The following is a 23,809-nucleotide window of genomic DNA, read 5'->3' on the forward strand; positions in this document are numbered from 1 at the left end:
GTCTGCCCGCTTAATAACAAGCTGGCCATGTATCTGCTGGTTCGGCAGGTCAGTATTTCATATGCCAGCTAGATGATCTTAGCCTGCCTGTAATTACCAACCATTGGCTGGCCAGCCTTAGTTTCGGCCGGGTTGAGAGCTGGCTCAGTTTCCTTTGTCTCAGTCCAGCGGGGCCTTTTTGAGTTTTTAATAGCTCAGAAAGATCAAGCGGTCTCCTTTGCCATGGTAGTTGGTCAGTCGTGGCGGCTTTCCTTGGCTCTTGGGCCTGGCTATCATCTGTCATCACAATTAAAGGTTTATCTGCCATTGAGCATCAGATGCTTTCAATTGAGAATGATGGCCTATTCTATGCGCTATACAACGGTTGAGAAGCTAGTCATAGAAAATTCTCTATATAAAGCACCTGTAAACCAAATGTGGGATTATGAGGGCACCCTTCTCATACAGTATGTGAAGTAGCTCTGCCTATAGTGAATACTAGTTTCGGAGCCTTGTGGGAAGCTAGCTAGACAAAATGGCTTCAGATTTGCAACCCTACATTGTAACTATGCTAGCTACTCAACATGTCAAATTCCAGAGCATAATGATAATGGCTAAATAATCAGAAAACTTTGGATATGGCCACTAGGAAAGAAAATGTTCTCATATCAGTAGAACAGTTTGCAGAGAATGCTTTTAATATGGCAGTTGCGTTTACATCCTTACCAACTGATACTTTGCATGCACCTGCATTCAGAGCTGTGTTCAAGTACTTTTTTTCAGTTCAAGTAGAGTAAGCAAGTACTCAAAACAAAATCGAGTACAAGTACACGTATACACATGTTTCTGCCTTCCGAGTACAAGTAGAGTATCACAACTTGATTCCGAGTACAAGTAGAGTATCACAACTTGGTTCCGAGTACAAGTAAAGTTATCTCTCAAATTTCAAGTTCAAGTAGAGTTTTCCTTCTGAATTTCAAGTACAAGTATAGAGTACATTAATCAAATATCGAGTACATTTTATTAAATTAAAGTAAAACGAACAAACAAGTAAAACAGCCAAATTAACCAGTACAGGTAAGCCTATATATATAATATGATAATGATTAGGGTATGATAATAATATGATAAAATAATATGATAAAATAATATAATAATATAAAAGTATAATGTCCAACTATCCACGGGTTTTAGTTTTTTTTATTTATACTAGGCCCTGCATCCTGTTGCATTTGTAATGTAAAGAGAAATATTATGTGTCTACAGGGAGTTGACAACTCCATGGTGCAAGTAAGAGTAGAGTATATTTGATGTAGAGTAAAGTAAAGTAGATTATATTTGTTGTAGAGTAAAGGATAGTAGAGTATATTTGATGTAGAGTAAAGTAAAGTAGAGTATTTAAGTTTGCAAGTAGATTCCGAGTACTTTCTTCCCAAGGGATTACAAGTAGAGTATATTTATCCTATATTATGGCCCCTTCGAGTAGAGTAGAGTACTTGAAATCGGTACTCGAGTAGTACTTGTACTCGAATTTGTACTCGAGTAGCACAGCTCTGCCTGCATTTTTGCTACAAATGTCAGGTGTGACTGCACACTCGCTTCAAATATTGAGTGCTTATGCACATCATGCCTGCAATTTGATTACGTTCACTTTTAAACTGTCTAAATCAGGCCTGTGGCTGTACCACTGGCATACAATCAGCTTTCTGATTGTCACCATAAACAAAGATCTAGTAGAACCTGGATGAAACCCATATTTAATTTTGAATTAACATGGCCTCAAAACTGGCAATTTTATTATTACCTGTGGATGATCGGTCAATCAACTATATGAGTGTGTCTGTACTCAAACAATAACAATTCTAATGTAATAACTTGCAAGGGAGATATTGATAGATGATGCTATATGCTAACAACTGGAAGTTGATAATAGGACTGTTCCAAGCTGGTGGTTATTCATTGAAGTTTATACTAAATGAATCACATAGGCCATTAGATATAACCAAACTCAAACTAAAAAGAGACTTGTTATCACTACAAGATAACATCATTTTTTCATTTCATAGTAATTTTCTACCGAATTCATCTAAAACAGCTAATTTATAAACAGTTGAGATGATCAAATTTTTGAGTTGGTTAGCACTATAGTAATTCAATGTTGTGCTGTTCACCAGCGTCTTCTCCAGGAATTGAGAACTATGGGGGACTAATAGGGGAATTTTAGGATGTAATTTCAAGCCTTCAATACCAATAAGCAAAAATTTTAAGATCTTATAGATTTCATCAAAGCTCTGTAAATAGTTTACAACTTTTCATTATAGCAACCGATTTGCACCGTTAGTCAACACTGCAGTCTATACTACTATTACAAAGTGATTTTTAGTGATTAACACGCTTGTGCAAGCATGTGCGTTTATAACTGGTCTTCTTAGTCTTTGTGAAACTATCTGAAATGGCTAAAATCAAAAATGGGCACTCGACTTAACATGCTCACTGGGGTAAGCTTCAAGGTTCATCTCACAAATGAAGTTAATATAATCAATTATCTGAAATCTTTCACTTACTGTAAAATTGCAATGGCCAAAGAACACAGATGGTTCAGCAACCATTGGTTTTATTAGGGTTCTCTGTTATTACTAATATTTAATATTATTGCCAAAAAGCTTTGCTTGAGAAAAGCGGTGAAATCATTAAATAATTGAAAAAAATATTGTATTAATTATTTTTAAGAAAATTGGCCCACTATAATCATGACATGTTTGGTCACGTCTTGCAAAATATCCATTTATTTACTTTATAAGCTTATCAATACTTACCCGTAACCATCACTTCTACTTACTTCCTCTTCTGTCTTGTTAAACAGTCTTTATCAGTGCATTTTAAAGAACTGCAACACACGGTTTATTTAGTTGTTATGAAGCTTCACACTCACCTCTTATCTCTACTTCTACAAGAGCCAGACCCTCCTCATGAATGTTCAGTATAGCAACATGCTGTCCTTCGATTGGTGGATTAAAATTGTGAGTTTTAACCGCAGGATAAGCAGGACCCTGGTAAGAGACTCTTATCCAGTCATCTGATGATAGTGAAGGGTCTGATGGTTGAGTGTTGTTAGAGGTTAGAATGCTCAGTTTTGCTAACCTTTGACCTGTAAGAGACCAGCTTGTAAAACTAGCAAGGTCACATATATTAATTAAATGGTCTGTTGTTCACATCGATTTTTGCATAATGACTAGTTAGTAGTAGCAGCTGCACAGTTCTTAATTGCAGCACATGGAGTGATAGTTGACACAAACACACACGTGCACATGCATGCACATGCACATGCACATGCACATGCACATGCACATGCACATGCACATGCACACATGTGAACCCACGCGGACACGCATGCACCCACACACACTCGCAAACGTACACACATGCATTGACATTAAATAGCAGCAATGGGAACTCAAGTTAACATGTTTGCTTCAACAAGCCTTAAGCCTTAACTCACAAATGAATCGATTATCCGGTATATTTTAATCGCTGTTGAAATTAATTGATTCACTCCATCCTGCCTGTAAAATTTGAATTGAGTCAACTCTTTACTGCTACTATGAACCAATTGACTCTAATTTCAAAAAGCGAAATTACTCAAATTTAAATGTACCAATGTTTCATTTTATTATTACTACTTTTATGATTATTACTGCATTACCAGAAAATATATTCCTTACATTAATATCTTAAGTAAACCGATTTGTTAATTGATGTGCGTTAAAGCGGAGATGTCTGTGCAGTCCAGTGTTGCCAGCTGCACAAATTCTCACCAGACCTCAATATAATTGCATATAATTTATTGGTCTTTTACTACTATGTACCATGCGCAATTACTGTGTAGCTATATGGGTTTCCCGCGCACTCACAGTAAGCTTATTTATGGTGTTTTTATGATAAAAATAAATGTAACTTTCAGGAATGTACATGATGGTCTTTCTTAAAGGTATATTCAATTTGTATTAGCTTTGTCAAACAATTTATTTTATTATTATTTGTTATTAATATTTATTGATTGTATTTTATGAGTGTTCACCTTAATTTGTTTATTACCAAAAACTTTTATAATGGCTCATGTATATAATTTATTCTTATGGAAAGTCCTTATAATGACATGTTTTAGTATATATAAAAAACGTTGTTTGCTGATCACAGAACGACTAATCCACCTAAAACTGTGTTGCAATAAAGTTAAGACATCGGGTTATTATTTTGCAGAAGATCAAACCCTTTCACTTTGAAATCATAGAAAAAAACTGTAGGTTTCAAATGTTCTTATTTTTAGTTAAGGTTTAGTAGAAAGTTTTTTTTAGCATCGACCTAAAAATATTTTTGGTTGTGAACTTATTGAAATTTAGACAAAGATATTTCTGATGACCTAATTTTATATTGAAGAACAACGGTCTGCTTTTTGGTCCAACTGTACATGTAATGAGATAGGACCTTTTTTTAGCAGGCGGTTTTCCTAAACTACAAAAAAAGTAAAATGTGGCTGTTGTTAGGCAAATTTGTTGATTCGTCGGCAAATGTTTCTGCTGTTTTTCAAAACTTTGGTTTAAAGCTCTGGGACAGAAATGCTAGCTTTTACAATAAAGAACTGTTGGCATGATTTTATACTGTCCGATTGAACAAAGAGTTCTTCACAGAACTTGCTAATATTTTCCACACAAACAATCAAGGGCTGAAGTGGTATGTATTGTTAGATGGTGATTGTGATTTATTGTTATTTTGATGGATTTCCAGAAGTCTATCTTTCAGTAAAAATCAATTAAAAACTGAGTTTGTCTATTTGAGGGCATTGAACGGAATCGATTCATTGAAGCCAGGGTAGCTAAAAATTGATACTTGAATTGCGGTGTTTGGTAATATTTTTACAAGAATTAAATTGAATGGAGTTCTTTTAGCTTTGAAAAGTCTATATTAAATACCTAAAGCATATAACATACACTATACATTTTATATAGATTATACATGTGAATACACGTACAATATTTGTTTACATATATAGAGATAATATATGTAGATATCGTAAAACCTCTATTCGAACACCACCTTTGTTTGAACCCGATCTCTTTTTGATGGCCACCTCTAATTGACTGCCACTATAACTATAAGAACAGGGTTGATAAATAGAGCACCACTCTTTAATTCAATATCTATTGTATTTGAGTGCCCACCCTGACATTATTTGATTTTTACAAACTCATAATAACAAGTTATCAGTAGAAAAGTGCCTACACAATGGAACTAATAATGACTTGAGTACATGAATAACAATTAATTATTTTGTCACCGTTGTTGATGTCCAAATCTTTATTTACTTTCAAAGTTTTGCGGTTAAAACTTAGAAAGTAGCACCATAAAAAACAAGTAGTAACTGTATCGAAATAAAAAATCTGTGCTTTTTAACTTTTCTTAACCTGCTAACAAAAATCCACTTCATTACGCAAGCAGCATCCTTCAGGTTTCCTTGCCGACTTACGTCGAAAAGTGTTTTAAACAGGCTCGCTAAAAGTTATTGTTAAATTGAAGACAGCAACTGATTGTTGATAAATTTTCATGTTAAAAAGCTGAAATTTAGTTTAATAGTTAAAAATACATACTAAAGCTCCTCAGCTTTAAGCGTGCGTGCGTGTGCGTGCATGTGCGTGTGTGCGTGCGTGTGTGCATGTGTGTGTGTGTGTGTGTGTGCGTGCGTGTATGTGTGCGTGTGCATGCATGTGTGTTCGTGTGTGTGCGTGTGCGTGCGTGCGTGTGTGAGTGCATGCGTGCGTGTGCAAACACGTTCCTGACACAAAAACGCACGCGCGTATGTGTTTTGTTAGCTAATCTTACTTGAACTGAACTCAAAGTTTTTGTTATACATACAATTGTATTGAAGATATAAACTTTCTTCAATACATACACTGCCCACACACATTGTAACGTTACATTTGGTGCAGATCATAACCATTAAATTCACTAAATCTCTTAAAGTTACTGTAGGTAACAATAGTTACTAAGGTTAACCCTTTGAAACCTGGCCGTTCTTGTCAATGCGTGTCAGTAACCCTAGGCAATCTTTCCAATGATCCACAATGTTAAAACTTTTATTAAATGTATCTAAACATGCTCATAATACAACGATATTAGAAAAAACACTAGTAAACAAAACGGGCAACTGATATCAACTGTCATCAAACAGAAAAAACAGTGCTTCACCATTATTTGGACTAAAACTACAAAAAGTCACAAAATTTTACGAAACTCATAAAAAACATTACTACTAACAGCATATTCATTTACCGACCATGTAATTAGTATCATAAATTTTTATTATTGGAATCAAAATCATTTATGACCTACCAACAAATGAGTTGTAACAATTTTTTGTGTGATATCGTTCTAATAAATTTTTTTATTAAAACAAAAGAAGTAGGTGAAGCTATTTGGAAAATGTTACAAAAATAAGTGAATATTCTCGTTTTACATCCTGTGCAATAATTAATTTTGTTGATTTACACTGTTATTTAAGAAAAGCTTTTGTAAACAAAGCCATGTAAAGACCGTGTTAGGTATTCTGACACACCCTACACAAGGTGGGAAAACTGACCGCTTGGGTTCAAAGGGTAAATATACCATTTTGTTACTAATTTTTAAAGCACCTATATAGAATTCTGACATATATCCCCAGGCATGTTTGCATTAAATAATTGCTATGATTTCTCTAACCCTATGTTATGTACAATTTTTTACCATTCGATGCCCAAACCCGGGATGGATAAAAATCATATCCTGAAAGTATATGGATATGAAAAATAGTTTACAATTACAATGGAATTTGTACTGCTACTTTTTGCCCATCTAGTATTTGGTGAGCAAGGGACTAATAGTTCATTATTTTGGCTATCATTAATGAATCGATTCAATGCAATCCTCTTAGATAGACAAAACCATTTTTCTACCAATGTTTCCGAAAATTAAATTATAGCCATATATCAAAATAACAATACACCCCAATCGCTACCTTAGCTACAGTCATTAGCTCAGTCTTCTGACTACTGGTATAACAAAGATCAATTATTATTGATATTTAGATTGATTGCTCTAGGATGATATTTAGCAAACAAATTTTGTCGCTGTTCAGGTGGAATTAAGTCATGGAAAAATCTTTTGGTCACATAAACTCAGTATTTTTGTTGTACTTCTACAGTTTCTGTCAAAAACTTTAATTCAATTTTTAGACACAACAAAAGGTTCTGCACAAAAAGCAATGCATTCGACAAACAAAAGGAATATTTAATACTTTTGTAGTTCAGTGAAACCACCGAAAACGATAAACGCTATCGTTTTGCAGTTAAACCAAAACACAGGCACACATTCTTTATATTAAAATATAGTCGTCGGAAACAGTTAAAGTACAAATTTTTGAATTATTTAGCAGAAATACGTTTAGGTCTATTATTTACTGTTTACTATTATTTTTGTGTTCCTTTTAAATGTGACATAAAGTAATGAAAAAAACTAACTGGTTTGTTTTTGTGGCAAAATGATAATTCAATATTCTGAACTTGTTGTGACAGCTTTTGGTAGATCTGTAACCCGGAATCAATGTTTTTGTCTAGCCACTAAGATGAGTCACTATAAATGTTTTTTGATGAGAAAGATTTCAGGTGAGAGACATTCATAAAAACAACGCAATCAATATAGGTGATAAAATAAAAGCATTGACATACCGTTTTAAATTATAGGCTCATGTATATCTAACAAAGTTATATTTGTCTGCATGGCAGTTTAAATGGCATAACCTTAATAATAATAATAAGCTTATTGGCAGTGCAAAGAGAAACCATAGAACAATAGGCCTACTATATTAATGCGTAGCACATATTATATGCACTGATATATACTTGTTGTAGAAATGTTCACAGCTAACAACGATGTACTGCACTGCCATATTCGCTTAGGTGCATGCCAAATAACAGATTGGTTTACTAAGGATATCAAGGATTGTGATGGATTATCTGTTCACACGTAATAGTTAATTAGGTAGATATAACAGGAGAAAGTATTGATATATTTTGGCTCAAATCGTTTCGCTCAATAATAATTGAGAATCGCATCAATTCATTAATGATGACCACAAAAAGCCTGTTCAATTCAAATTTCACTGGTAAGGCGCACTGAATCTATTCGATTATACCGTAAATAAAATATACAAGAGAATTAATTCACTTTTAGTTATTTATGATTAAGCCTTGGTTTGCCTGAGCAAGCAGGTTGTTTTGAGCACGTATCTCCATTGAAAAATCAGAAAATTGCAATACTTGGAAATTCTTTAATTTTATACTTACCTTCTGGGTCAGGTCTGTTGTGCACTATTATACTTCCAATGCTGTATTTAGAGCCAAGGTTTACTGTCCACCAGTTCACTTGTTGGCCTGGTGCTGTAAGTGAAAAGTCGTTTAGATCTCCATTGACTGCATTGCTGGCTGGAAAAAATCCACCCTGAGCTGTTTCCGAAAATTCACTGCTCTGGCTGGTTGGTTTTCCTTTGGACAAATTGACCACTCCTGATATCAATAAAAATAAATATCACTTGAGAAGTAAAATGTTATAGTTATTCATGAAATCATTTTAAAAAGAGAAATGTAAAAAATATGTTTATTCAACGGAATAAAAATTCATATTAACAAAAGCTGCAGAAATAGATGAAGCAATGATTAGAGTCATTAAATATTCAACAGATAGACCATACCTTTGGTAGGAACAAATAGCAGAGCCAACAAGGCAAACTCAACTATCTTCAACATGCTAAAGATAAGCTTTTTACTCTGGTTGCACTCAATAGAGAGAACACAGCAAGCTGTAATGCTATTGCATTAGTAAGCAAACTTCCTCCTTTCTCAAATATTACTCAGAAAATTAAACACGCTGAGCTCCATACTTATTGTAAATATACACAGTTCTGTTAAAATATTTGCTTTTGACCAGGCTGCTTTGTTCTCTTTCTCCTGTCTCTTAGTCACAAACAATAACCACTTATTATGATTACGAATGACTACTAAGTATTCTTAGCTTAATGTAAATACTAACTAGCAAAACTAATAATAATATTCTTAAAGCGAATATGTGAAGTCAGTCAGGCGTGACTTTCCATTCGCCTATCATCAGCTTATTTGAGTGAAAGTTTTCTGTTTCTTGATATTAATAAGTAAGTTCTTCTTCTTAACTTCCCTCAGTTGATAGTGACTCAAATTTCAATTGGTGGGCCTCGGGCTACGCTAATATCTGAGGTCATGGTAGTTACAGATAGTTATGAGAGGTTACGAGAAGTTACGAGAAGTCATGAAAAATCAAGGACGTAGTAATAGAGGGAACAGTATATAAACGTGGACAGAACAGGACCTAACTAGTTTTGCTAGTTGCTAGTTGTCCCTCCATTCCATGTTGTCCCTCCATGAGCTAATCATTCTTACCATACCTTTAAACTTGCCCAGCATGTTTAAGTTATGGTAGAAATGATTGGCTCTGCTAATCATTTCTACCATACCTTTAGTAGGAACAATTAGCAGAGCCAACAAGGCAAACTCAACCATCTTCAACATGCTAAAAATAAGCTTTTTACTCTGGTTGCACTCTATAGGGAGAACACAGCGAGCTGTAATGCTATTGCATAAGTGAGCAAACTTCCTCCTTTCTCAAATATTATGCAGCTAATGAAACATGCTGAGCTCCATACTTTTTGTAAATATGACCAGTCCTATTAAAATATTTTCTTTTGACCAGGTTGTTTTGTTCTCTTTCTCATGTCTCTTAGTTACAAATAATAACCCCCTAGTATGACTATGAATGACTACTAAGCATTCTTAGCCTAAAGTAAATACTAACTAGCAAAACTAATAATAAATTCTTGAAGCGAATATGGGAAGTCAGTCAGACGTCATTTGCCTTTTGCTTGTCATCAGCTTATTTGAGTGAAGATTTTCTGTTTCTTTATATTAACAAGTTCTTCTTCCTTACTCTCCTTGGTTGATAATGACTCAAATTTCATAAGCACTGTATCTCATTCAAACCCCTAGTTAAGCTTCATCCCACGACCAAACAAGAGCGAAGCGATTGATTGGGAGATTTATGATAAATGCACATGTGCACACAACTCCCGAAAAATTATCTGTTAACGGTCGTCACCAAACCTTTGTTATGAAATCCTATCAACCAATTTAACTAATTTTCAGTAAAGTTGCTTAAGTATAATAATGATGCAAAGCGCATATAAACCTATTTAAATATGTTACCAAGCCTTTGAAAGGTAACCGCAAATTCCTAAAACTAGTCCATCTGATCGAATTATACATAAATAGACAGATCAATTCTGCCAAAAATATCCACAAAACACTTAAACATCTTGGTTTATTAATAGTTTCAACCGATCTATGAAACGCCAATAAAGCCGTGCGACAGATAGTAGAACTATTTAGCAGCGCGCAATTCAACACGAGAAAAACGTGCTCATTTCACCAGTCTATGGCATTGTTTAGTTGCCAAAAAGTTTTGTGTACTGTTTGCGATTGTTTGAGGTGTAGACCGATTTACCGGTACAAAAATGTGGTACACAGTTTATCAGCCTACGTTTTTGTCCAATTACCAAAGGTTTTTCAAATTATCTAGAGCATCAGCCAGATTTCTTTACATCTTATTTACAAGGTAGGGCATTACTACAACGCCCTTTTATGACAAGAATATTTCTTTATTTCACTCCAGTTTGCATAAAACTTCCAGACGCGTAAATGTCAACGCTTGCTTTCTGTTACATATTGCTGTCAAAACCATTCTACATTCAAAACACAACCAACTTTCAAACTGTATATTACACATCAGCTTGCCGTTTAACTTTTAATATTGCATTTCAGAGATATAATAAACATATTTCTTTATTGTTGGCATTGTTGTTGTTAGTTAAATTACATACAGTAGGTTAGGACTACAGCTTGGATTAATATTTATTTTATTATTGTAAAACATAAGTTTGAGATAGTTAAATATTTATTTTATTAATATTTATTTCTGTTACATATTGCTGTAAAAACAGTTCTGCATTCAACACAACCAACTTTCAAACTGTATATTACAATATATTTTACTTTTAATATTGCATTTCAGAGATATAATAAACATATTTCATTATTGCTGTTGTTAGTTAAATTACGTACAGTAGTTTAGGTCTACAGCTTTACAGTCTACAGGTCTAAGTCTCATTTACTTAATACTCTGTCAATTCCTGCTGAGAACTACTTGTTCAACAACCAACAGTACCCTTTCTTTTTTCCATTATTACTTCGGTCGTGGGCTGTATGACTGTAGAATTTCTAGTACGTGTTAATTTTTGTTTAAAAAATCAGGTAGACTTGTAACGCTGCTTCCTATAGGATGCAGTTTAAACAAACACAATTAATCTGGTATTCTAAAGATAAAACCTTGGTTTAGGTAGATTTACCTGAACAATTGCATCTGTCATATTATAGTGGCTAACCTCATATCCTTTATACCAATAACTCATTTTTAAAATCCCCAAGGTTACAGACCTGTTAGAGGACCTAATTAAACTATGTTATCATACAAGCCTAACATCTGGTGGTGACTACTTTATATCATTAAAATACTCTTTTTCCTTTTACTTATTATTACAAACACAATGAGTTTTAAAGGAGTGTGAGAGAAACAAAGTCTTCTTTTGTACTTTCGCATGTCAGTTACTGCTTTGATGAGCTTTTAAAGATTTCCTAACTGGAAATGTCATTGAATCCTCTGTTTTGCCTGGTCAGTTGTGGATATGATTTTTAACAAGTTTTAGCAGTTTTCATTATTAATTTCAAATTAAGAACAATAAATACTGGCGGGCGATTAAATGAGTGAATGCAAAACTCTCAACAATGCTGAACGGTTTAATTAAACAAAAAACTAACTTCAGTTATAGTTTTATCATGTCTTTTGTTTTAAATAAGTTCAACTCTTATTGACAATAATCCTTCATTTAATAGATTTGTATTGCTATCATACTACTAGTAATATACTGTGTATGACATATATAACCACACAACACCTTTTTACATTTATGTATTTTATTTAGAGGAAAAACTTCTTTACCATTTCCGTGATTGGTCCAAAATTTTTTTCTTGCGTTTAAAAAAATGTCAAAAAACAAAAACAAGTGATATGTTTTACATGTACATATATAAGATATATAGCATTAGGCACATAAAACTTGATAAAAATGATTAATACCACTAAGCAAACATTTAACCCTGTTGCGACTGAGGTTATATCTCAAACTCAGAGTGCTGAAAATAAAGAGCTATTTTGTAGCATAACTAGTTCTTTGAACATTACCAGAAATAAGCTGCTACAATTGGTCTCCGAAAATTCTAAAACTGTAAATTGTGAAACCCGATAATTTTGCTTACAGATAACATCTAAAAATCTTATAATCTGATTGCATCTTGTTGAATTGCTTATCAATATGCTAAATTTGAATAGATTTTCACTCTTACAAGTACATTTGACAGCAATGTAGAAAACCTCATTGAACTGATGCATTATGTTTCCTACAGCTTGCAGCAAAGACTGTCTTTTTATGCTCAATAAGATTTGGGTTATGATCCCATATTCATCACAAGCACAGTTTAGATATTAGCCTTGAGGTTAACAAACAGTGAGTTACAATTCAGTAAATTTAGAGAATAAAGATTAATAATACATAAATATTTAAATAGTGTATAAATTATAAAAAGGTCCATCACGGTAAGACAATATCAGGGTTGTTATAGAGTATAGATGCTCAGAAAGGGTTAATAATATGTAACACGCTCTATCCTGAAAGAAGTAAAATTACTTGCAGCAACATGTTTTTAAACAAAGGAAGAGCGTTTACATCCTGTCTATAGTCAATTTATGCACTGTAAAAAAAATCTATGCAGTATTCAATCACCTCAGATGGTCATTTTTCAATGCACCTGAAAAACTACACACTCGAAAATTATGCAATGTCCATGCGCTATTCATTCAATAAAAACACACTTCTATTCATCGTTTTATGCGATGTGCAACTAAAAATTAACGCACTGCTGATGGTCATTTTTCAAGGCAATTTCTATTCACACTGTGCATTAATCATAAAACCAAAATATGTACGCACTTAGCGTTTAAAAATTGCAGTTTTTAAACATTGACTGAGTTTTCTATACGAAGACGATTTTCACACGCTGAGTGCATTTAGCATTGCAACCTGGTTTTACACGCTTGGCGCATTATATTTTAGGGTCAAATTTGAACGCAGCAAGTGTTTACAAGTTTAATCACTTTACAAACAGCTCTGCGTTTTTTTCAGCCAAGGATATTTTTAAACAGCGAGTATATATAATTTATTATTAACATTTAATAAAAGCACTAAATAACTCGAAAAACACACACAGCATTTAATAAAAGCACTAAATAACTCGAAAAACACACACACCATTTAATAAAAGCACTAAATAACTCGAAAAACACACAGCATCTGTTTGATCAAGATCGATTTAGAATAATAATTAAAAAAAACTATCTACAATAATATAAAAGAGAGCACGATTCCATAAAATCCATTGAGTAAGCCCAAACCCCAAATCACGTAAATAATTCGCTCTAAAAGTGGTGTCACTTTGGCATACTGGATTGGAAAGGTTACTATTTCGTGTGAATTGTGTTCTATGAATTTTGTTGTTATGTTTTAGACTTATAGCGTTCCAGGCTTTGCCGGCACTTGCTTTTCTTCGCCTACTCATCGTCGGCTCGGCTTTCCTGCAAAAGAGAAAAAAAATGTTTCTATGATTTATGATAATTCCAACATGAAAAATAAACGTTAAAAATAAGACTAGGAAGACGGCAAAAAGCTCGACCAATGAGTTTAGGATATGAGTGTTCTCGGAAATTTTAGTTTCAATGATTTTACAACTGGTTGAAATCGTTTTTTGCGCCAAAAGTTACATTTTGGAGTTCTCTTCTCATGAATTATATGATAAATTGCTACCATAGAAATTCATTCGAATCCTACTTAGTTTTTCGACAGATATAAAACTAGCATAGCTGAGTCATTAGGTACTCACCCGCTTCATTTTTTCCATAAATTTGTCGACAGACAAATACTTGCTTCCCTTTCTAACGGTGCTGGAGCCCAAGAAGGTAAACTCCAGCAGCTGGCCAAACTTCTTGGCGTCGCCAAACTCGATGTCCCCAATGTAAAATACTGCCAGAAGTTTTAGCAGGACGAGAGGGTCCTCACTAACGCTTAACTTTTCCCCATCCACACAGAGTTTCCCAAATTTGAGGTGGGGAAGAGAATGGCTTACCTAAAACAGTAAAAAGTAAGTCAGATTGGAGCCGAAACCAGTCCAGCCAATTTATGACGTCAACAACATGCCTATAGAAACATCCTAATAACCTCTAACACGCTGAGTTGGAGTTGCGAACCCATAGCCGGGCTAATGTATGACGTCAACAACATTCCTATAGAAACATCCTAATAACCTCTAACACGCTGAGTTGGAGTTGCGAACCCATAGACGGGCTAATGTATGACGTTAACAACATTCCTATAGAAACATCCTAATAACCTCTAACACGCTAAGTTGGAGTTGCGAACCAATAGACGGGCTAATGTATGACGTTAACAACATTCCTATAGAAACATCCTAATAACCTCTAACACGCTAAGTTGGAGTTGCGAACCCATAGACGGGCTAATGTATGACGTTAACAACATTCCTATAGAAACATCCTAATAACCTCTAACACGCTAAGTTGGAGTTGCGAACCAATAGACGGGCTAATGTATGACGTTAACAACATTCCTATAGAAACATCCTAATAACCTCTAACACGCTGAGTTGGAGTTGTGAACCAATAGTCAGCCTAATTTATGACGTTAACAACATTCCTGTATAAACATCCTAATAACCTCTAACACGCTAAGTTGGAGTTGCGAACCAATAGTCAGCCTAATGTATGACGTTAATAAGTTACCGAACTAAGAAATCCACTCACTTTGTGTTCGGGTGTTTCGGCCAGCATCTTTTTGTCTCCAAGGCGCTTTCCAATCACGATCACCAGTTTCTCAAATCCATAATCATTCGCTGCAAACAAAGTATTTTTGTTATATTTAAACTTTTTTTGACTACACACTACCAGGTAAGACCTCCAACAATAGAGACTAGTTCTTGTTTAAGCTGCTGCACATGTAAAGCATTGGAATGGAAAATAGGGTGAGACAAACTCCGTAGATTACTATTATCGTGAGGTAAAAAGCCAGTAATACTGACTAAAATCATGGGCACCCGACTCCGACTTATATCATTTTGGCGGTTGATATTATTTTGATAATTGAGCCGTTGCTAGCGCATAAAGTAACATATTGTTCTGCAAAGAAAGTACGTAAATTTGAAGATAATAAATACACTTACGATTAGTCTCTTTTGGACATGCAGCCATGAACAAATCCTCTGCTCGCTTTCCCAACGCGTCCAAATCCAAGTCCCGATTCAGAAGGAGCTCAAGCTCAGGTATAAGCTAACAAGCAATAAAAAAATAAGCAACTTCAAAATATCGACGCTAATTTGAAAGAAGAAGACATTTTAGCAAGCGAGAAATAAAGTACAAACATTTATCTTCAATATTCTTCCTGTAGCAAATCTATAGAATTCAAGAAATATCGACATTCAGTCGACTTGCCCGTAAATAAAAACTAGTTATGACCCTCAATGAACCACTTTACTGCTCTTACATGAAGTAATTCTAAGCCCTCAACGATATAGACCTTTAACAAACTTAATACGAGTTGACAATATTATTTATATAATCAAAAAACTTTGGTGGTGAATTTTTAAAAGCTGTGGTCAGATAGATGTCCAGTCAGAAACACATATCTGACCTGACCACAACGCCGAAATTTTTTTAGAAATTCAATTATGCTGAAGCCTACTTAGATAGTAATAATTACAATGTAAAAACCTAAACGCATAGGGTCAGATGAATGAAATCGAAGCTAGAAATGTGAGTTGTCTTATATGTGTAGTTTAAACGATGGATAACTAGCAGGCATGTGATTTCCAAAATTCATTTTAGCTTGCTGACGGAAGTCGTTGACAAAGTACTTTGAGCAAAAGCCCGAGGCAGCATTTCAATCATAAAATTATGAAATAAATGTGTTTATATACTGAAGTGGATAGATAAAAATACCACCTAAGGTATACTTAAATGGTGAAGGCAATGAATAGCGTACAGTAAGCCAGCGTTCGGAGCTAATACAAAATAGCTTAAAATAAACTTTTTAGCTTATGAATCACATCCCTGACTGTGATTTGCCATAATTTGCCTGTATAATGCTAGAGGTGCAGGATTATCTCTTTGCCGGAAAACACGGCAAGGCTGTCGTGTTTTCCGGCTAACCCTCTCCCTATTCCACCTTAGATTAAACACTGTCCTACCAGCAGGAATATGTTACAAGCCCAAACTACAATTTTATAGAAAACACATACTAACAATAATGGTTTATGCACATGGGCAAGTTGGAGTGGAATACATAATAGTAAAACAATACCTTACTCTTTCTTGAAATTTATTCCTTTGATTTTGGGCCCAAACATATTTATTTTTAAAAAATAGCCAACAAATCTAGACTTCATAACTTTTTGCTCATAAATTTTCAGAAATTGCTTATTACTAAGAAAACAGGCTAGGAATTCTGACTTAGAGAAGGTATGCCATACATTTTCAGTGAAAACATAGTTCAAAGTCTATGCCAAAGACATATTTGGGAGTAGAGTGCTGAAGATTTTTTAGAAGACCATAAAGTTATCCTCTGATTATGGAGAAGAAAACTCCTAATAGATAGGCAGTAAGTCTGCTCAGTGGTAGGATTACGTTCAATGCTGCGCCAGAATAGTGCTAAATAAAAACTTGGCAATCGTTTAATCCAGTGGCCAGATAGGACAGGCAACTGCCGAAATTGACCATAATCCGGCAAGTCATCCATCGTTTAAACTATAAATTACTGTGCACATATTATAAATTCCCTCCATAGAGAGAAACTAACTGGAATTTTCCCCTTGCAATGAATTTCAGTTCAACTCGGTCTCCAATAATATATAACATTTAAAGTTTCAGTTAATCCCAAGACTAAGACATTATTCTTTGAGAAACTATAAAGAGTGACGAGTCTAGTCAAGTTTATTTAAAATTGTGCTTTGGAAGTAGGTAGCCATCTTCAGCTCATGCAAATTGGTATTCGGTGCAGGTTGTATTGCAAAGACTTCGCTTGTAGCTTTTTAATATCAATCCACTAAAACACTACGTGAGACCTGGGCTCAAAATAGGATACTGGGAGAATGGGCAAAATTTTGAAAGTTCATGTTATTTTGGAGAGTAATACTTACAAAAGCCTCCTGTCCATAAATTGGCCACTCAACAACCATGCCACTCCAACCATCTTTCATGTTCTTAAAAGCCTCTTTCCTAATAGACAATGATGGACGAAGCATCTCCTTTACCGCACTCTGCAATATGAAGACTGATTATAGAGTTCTTATAGTTTACTGTGGTTAAAGTTAGGGCATCATCAACGAAAACTACAAATTTTATTCAACTTGCTATAAAGGGTGAAAAGTTACCATAAAAATTTCAACAATAATCAAGTTTAGCCGTGCCATCAGGGAGTATATAACTGGTTACATAATAGATTGTTAGAAAAATGTCCACCTTTTCAAAGAAGTGGAACCCTAAAAGCCGTGACACTGACACTCCATGCCTCATTATAATATTATTCGAAACGCGACTGTCAGTGAATGCTGCCATTAGAAATATAAGCAAATCTTTAATTTAGAAGCGATTTTGGCGGCGACAAAGTGGAGCCCGATCATTAGCAACAATGATGTATAACAAGAATGGTAATACCACAACAAAAATTACTTGAAACATTTAGCGGATGAAACAAAAGGCGCTCGAAAGGCTGTTGCATAATCAAGACTCCCTCATATATTTTAAAAACACAATAAAGCAAGCTGCACACACCTAAGAGATCTACTGAAAGCAACACAAGATGTTGGTTATAAATTAGTACCACTAGCCTAGATCAAATTTGTGATCCTCATTGTCTGCGTTGGAGTTGCACCCACTATAAGCGGCTACTTCGATCTTATTTTATAGTGGGGGTAACTCCAACGCAGACAATGAGGATCACAAATTTTTATCTACCGCTAGCCCCTGATACTCTTATTGAGTAAACTATGCTACCTTACCTGTGGAATTGTGTCAAGATTTTGAACCCGCAAATTCCTCTTTTCCTTGCTCGGAGAAACCACTAGTGCCTCTGCCCTCACCACTATATCCCTGTAAGAAATTAAAAGATGAAAATTATGGCTACAGAAGACAAAGTGTTTGTCGCATTTTTATGAGTTATATGAGTAGAAATCTTATGAAACATTGAGATGTCTATTTGTCCTTGCAAAGGGAGGGGGATGTGCGGATAATAGATTACAATGATTCACTTCAAACAAAGATCAAAAGCATAACATACATAAAAAACATATTATAATGCTTATAACATACATAAACATACAATATTATAATGCTTATCATCAAAACCTAAGACGTCAATATAAATTGCGATTCTGATTGACTATTCATCTCAAACGGTAAATTTTAAATTATTTTTATGACGTCAACAATAAAGAGGAGAATTAACAAGTAAAATACGAACCCGGTGACCGAAGCAGCAGGTTCTTGATCGAGTTTTTGTTTTTTCGCATAGTAGCTTCTTTTGTTTCTTACGCTGCAAGATAACTGTCTTTTGAAAACCTTCTACAAGCAAAGAATGTAGATCCTGATAAACTATAGATGCGCAAAAAAATAGTATGATTACAAAACTAAAAAGGGAGTATAAAAATATCATATGTGTATAGATTAGCTAGCATGAAAACCAGAGAGAGTTGCTCAGTTCTAGTCCATCAGACAGAATATTTTCCAATCATCTTGAAACAAATTTAAAGTTTACCCAGCTTTGGACTCTTGCAATGGTGGTTATGCAAATCAACGCTAGATTACACTGGCTCATAGCGTTTACTATGATAGTAAAAAAATAAAGCTAACCCTTCATTCCTAATATAAAGCTGAAATGAAGCTATGCCTCCCCAAACAACAATTAGAAGCTCAATCATTTCAGTTTCAGTTGCATAAATATCAACGGAAGGGCTTACATTTTCTGGATCACTTATTACACTTCTCATAATAAATATGAAAATATCACTCAATAGCCCATATTAACATTCATAGTGAATGCATGAAAATAAATGACAGAGTAGACAACTCCGACAGGTATTTAACAAGCATTAGGTATCTCTCTCCCTCCCTGAGAGGGTCAAATGCTTAGAAAATTTCTACATACACGAAATAACCCTTGATGGATAACGGATATGATGTAAGTTGGCAAAATGGCAAAGATGGCAAAATGGACATGCCAGTCAACAATAAAACGCAATCTTATTCTTGTTAATTGTTTCAGATGAGCAAACTGTTAGACCTCCTTCACTGGAGAAGAACTGTGCCAAATTTATGCTAAGTCTTGCAACAAGTAATATTCCCAATGTACACATTGAAAAGATTGGTTCCACTGTCACTGAGCTGTTGAATGAACAGAAACGATTGTTAACGGATACAGTGCAAAAAGAACATGGAATAGATGTTGGCGGTTTATTCCCCTGTCATGGATTCACGCGTCTAGCCACTCAACACACTAGAATGCGATACTTTAAAGAGAAGTTCAACCTAATTGTGAGTTCTTAATGTGTTTGTACTAAAAAAAGTCAAATTTTAGTTGACACACTGAATCAAAAAAATTATCTAGCTGTTTGCTGCCTATAATCTAAGAATACAAAGCAAATTCGGAAAAGATGCTGATCAAATCCTTAATATTTTTAAACTAAAGAGTATAATATAGGCCTATAATTCTTCTTGCGTTAACTCTTGGGAGTTTTTAAAAGATTACGATCACTCAGTGTTTCATTTTAGTTAACCCTTTCAGCCCTAATTATTTTCCAGTTGAGTGCCCCCCTGGCCTAATTAATTTTTCACACTCAATATTTAATAAAGTGAGGTGTGTTAGATTGAGCATAAATAAAGCTGCGTTCAAGATAAATGAAAATAGTTTTTTGTAACTTGTTGGTAACATTCTTAGCTACATTTTGATACTAACATATACACATTAGGTTAATCTATATAGGATGTTATTGATAAGATTCAAATCAATACATTTTTTGGAACTCGAAAAGTCTAAGTTTGGCTGCTACTACAAGTCAGCTTTTTGGTTGATAACACTTCAGTAACATATTAGGATAACAAGAAAAGGTGTTATCATCAAGTTGCAAAAAAAAATTTGGAGTTCTAACCAATAGAACTGAAATTATGAGCCTATACGCAATATTATGGCATAATGTAGTTTCCGTTCCATTGTTCAATCAATTGGTATATAAGGTCTATATATCATATTTACATTCTATAAGGACAACATTTATTGCAGTTATGATAATAAACACGAGATGCAAACAACTGGAGTACAAAACTAATATAATGTATCGTTTTTATCAACTAAAATTGTGAAAAGATTTGTCAAATAAAATTTTTTTATTCGAAAAATTTAAAAGTTATAACTATTTAGTAATTTTGATGTTGTGCAATTGAAACCCACTTTGTGCTACTAATAAACGGTCATAGTGTTGTTGTAGATCACTGTCACTGCTAAATTCTTCACCTGAACTAATTATTACGTTAGATTGTAAGATTTAGCCGTTGTCTTTCGGCAAACGCATTCAATATGGCGACCTCCAGAGTTGAAGTTTGAAATCTATCACAGGATTTGCCTAGTAAAATGCTTTTATCCAACCACATTTCTGGTATCAAAACAATCCTCAGACTGTTATCTTTCGAAATAAAGCTATAAAAAAACGATAAACACAAAAGGAGTATCAATAAAGTTACTCAGAAAGTGTCCCGAAAGTGTTGGCTTCAGGCCCAAGTGTGAACAACTTCTCCCGAAATAGTTGGCATCAGGGGTGAGAGGGTTAATGCTTTAGTGTCACAGAGTCCATGGACGTATATTAGCATCCATGAGTTACGAGTTTTCGTGTTGAAATCTCTAGTGTGATAATTGTAATGTAAACAAAAGAACAATGCTGTGACTGTGAATCATAATCATAGTAATAAAGGGTTATCTATGCAGTGAATTTAAAAATTAGCATGATATTTATGCCATAATATATATTAATTATGGCAAAATAGTGAGAATAAGGGCTCATTCTTGATCAATCTTTTCAAACTAGTGTGTTGAAAATTGCTGAATATAGCCCCTGTCACGGAGTGATAGCAAATATGTAATATAAAAAGTCAATGCAGTCCTGGGGCATATTAAAAAATATATTTGACCCACTAGTTATCCTGAATGATTGAGGCCGCGCAGCGGCTGAGGGAGCGCGCTGGCGGAGAGGGTCCGGGAGGGGCGCCCGAGCGCCCTTCCAGTGGGGGGTCCGGGGGTCACACCCGGAAAATTTTTTTCTAAAATGGTGAACATTTACAGCATTTCAGAGCGTTTTGCAAGATTCTACTGAGTCCACAAATAACCAAAATTCGAACATAATATATAATATAAAACAGTCAAAAGTTAAAAGCGAGTACGTATAAAACTACAAATGTATTTCGTATGGTCAAAAACTAGATTTTATATCAAGTTTTTAACCATACAAAACAGATTTGTAGTTGTATATGTACTCGCTTTTAACTTTTGACGATTTTATATTATTTTAGCTCCCAATACCTATATACTATATATCTATATGTCAGTGTATTATGATGGCGCTAGAGATTTAAACAAAACTAACTAATGTCGATTGGCTCAATGACAGCAACATGTTATCTCATAATCTCCTTTGTGATCTTTACTAGATTTAATCATGTTAAGGCAATACAAAGAGGTACTGTTATGTTATGCAATAATACATGATCTCACTAATGAGTTTTGGTTATTTGACCCACTAGTGAAATTTTCACTCACGAAAACTCGTAACTCGTGCCCTGTCAAATACGCCCCTGAATTGCAGTCAATTGACAATATTCACATTAGATCACTTGCCTTGGAACCATTGGGGTGTTTAGAGAAATAAAGATATGATAAAAGCCTGTTTGGAAATAAGCCTCTTTCGTTTGAATTTTCCTTAAAGTGTACACCAACCAATTAATTGTATCCTAACCTAAATGTCGTGTTGTGGCTTGTAGGAATCGACTCCAATTCGCTACAACAACACCGCTAGAAGACCATTTTACTATGTATCCGTACTATCAACTCTCTAGGTAAATACTTGTGCGCTTAATAACTGCAAACATGCAAGATAACTTCTGAGAGAAAATATATGAAAAAGGTTGTCAAATGTGCTGCGCTTGTCATAGTTCTGCGATTTCAATAAGAATTGATTCCTGCTAATTACCGTTAGTGAACTGGCTATGGACAAGTAATTTTTTCAGGATTAGCTCTTTAAATTTTTTTCAGTGACACAGCTAAGTTAGTGTAACAAGTTAGGTTCCCTAGGTTGATAGTTGGTCTACAGTTAGTGAGTTTATTTATAGTGACTTATTTTGCTAATTGGCTTGGCCATGTTCCCATTGTACTGAACATATCTTTATTTCAGACCATTTGTAAACCTAATTTGCTAATGATTATGTAAACAAAGAGCGCCTTAGCTGTTCCCATCAACAATATAGCAATGAACAATAAAGCACTTGTCACCCTGAAGAGTTGCTCTAATTTATCAGACAAATATAAACATCACACAATAGGGTTCCATGAGGAAATTGAGTCATCTTTGACTAGAAACACAACATTGTCGACCAACTATCATCACCTCATGGAACCTAACTAAATGCTAAAAGTACAACCAACATTTTGCTTTCAAAATTATGCAAAAAAGCTTTAGTCTATGTTCTCATGTATTCATTCATCTGTTTGCAGATAATGTTAGATAGTCCAGAAATCCGGAATGTAGTACAGTTTCCAATATTCTCTCCAGATGGGGCAATCAAAGACTGCATAGATGCTGATTATGCACAGAATTCTGACTTTTTTGCTGACGGGCAAAAGATAATGGTAGCAGCCTATTATGATGATATTGAAGTGGTATGTCAGCTCAAATAAAAGTGTGTTGATTTAAGGATCATAAAGCCCTTCAACTATGCTACACAAAACTTATTGGCGACTACTGCCTTCTCAAATTTAAGTGCTCATCTAACACAGAAGAATTGGGCATAATTCTGCGTAGGCCTATAAATAAATTTACCATTTATGTTTCGGTTGTGTCAACATGCAGATGTTCAGGTCCCATCACTGACCGTCGTACATGGCTTTTCAAATACTCAATAGTTTTCATTTTTGTTGATCCTTATCACATGCGTTGGTTTGAGGTCATATTCTTTTGATAATCGTCATATTTTCCTAGGTGAATCCAATTGGCTCCAAAAGAAAAAAGCACAAGATAGGTAAAGTGGAATTTTGCTGCATGTTTTCAGGAACAGAATTTCGTGGTTTTACAATATTTGTTTTTTTTTAAACAGCATATCTCACACTGTTGTGTTTTTCATGGTTAGCTCTTTTCTATTGGACGTTACTGAATGTCCCGCCTCAGCACAGATCCCAATTGAAATTCATACACCTGTTTGCTGTGGCATACTCTGCAGACGTTAA

At 34.5% G+C, this 23,809-nt stretch overlaps 1 protein-coding gene and 1 long non-coding RNA gene across 2 annotated transcripts; one reads left to right on the plus strand and one right to left on the minus strand.

The window, feature by feature from the left end:
• Positions 1–13,396: 13,396 nt before the first annotated feature.
• On the minus strand, positions 13,397–19,069 carry LOC137404258 (uncharacterized). The gene is made up of 7 exons (XM_068090435.1): positions 18,788–19,069; positions 18,327–18,417; positions 17,466–17,585; positions 15,495–15,600; positions 15,079–15,167; positions 14,142–14,384; positions 13,397–13,836 (listed from the first exon to the last, which is right to left on the minus strand). The coding sequence occupies exons 3-7, from the start codon at positions 17,568–17,570 to the stop codon at positions 13,813–13,815; spliced, it is 567 nt and encodes a 188-aa protein (XP_067946536.1). The 5' UTR covers positions 17,571–17,585; positions 18,327–18,417; positions 18,788–19,069; the 3' UTR covers positions 13,397–13,812.
• A 4,030-nt stretch (positions 19,070–23,099) lies between these two features.
• On the plus strand, positions 23,100–23,804 carry LOC137404204 (uncharacterized). The gene is made up of 3 exons (XR_010979657.1): positions 23,100–23,245; positions 23,565–23,604; positions 23,713–23,804. It is a non-coding gene; the product is annotated as an uncharacterized lncRNA (long non-coding RNA).
• Positions 23,805–23,809: the final 5 nt, after the last annotated feature.

This window comes from Watersipora subatra, chromosome 9, assembly GCF_963576615.1.
Source record: "Watersipora subatra chromosome 9, tzWatSuba1.1, whole genome shotgun sequence".
Classification (NCBI taxonomy): Eukaryota; Metazoa; Bryozoa; class Gymnolaemata; order Cheilostomatida; family Watersiporidae; genus Watersipora; species Watersipora subatra.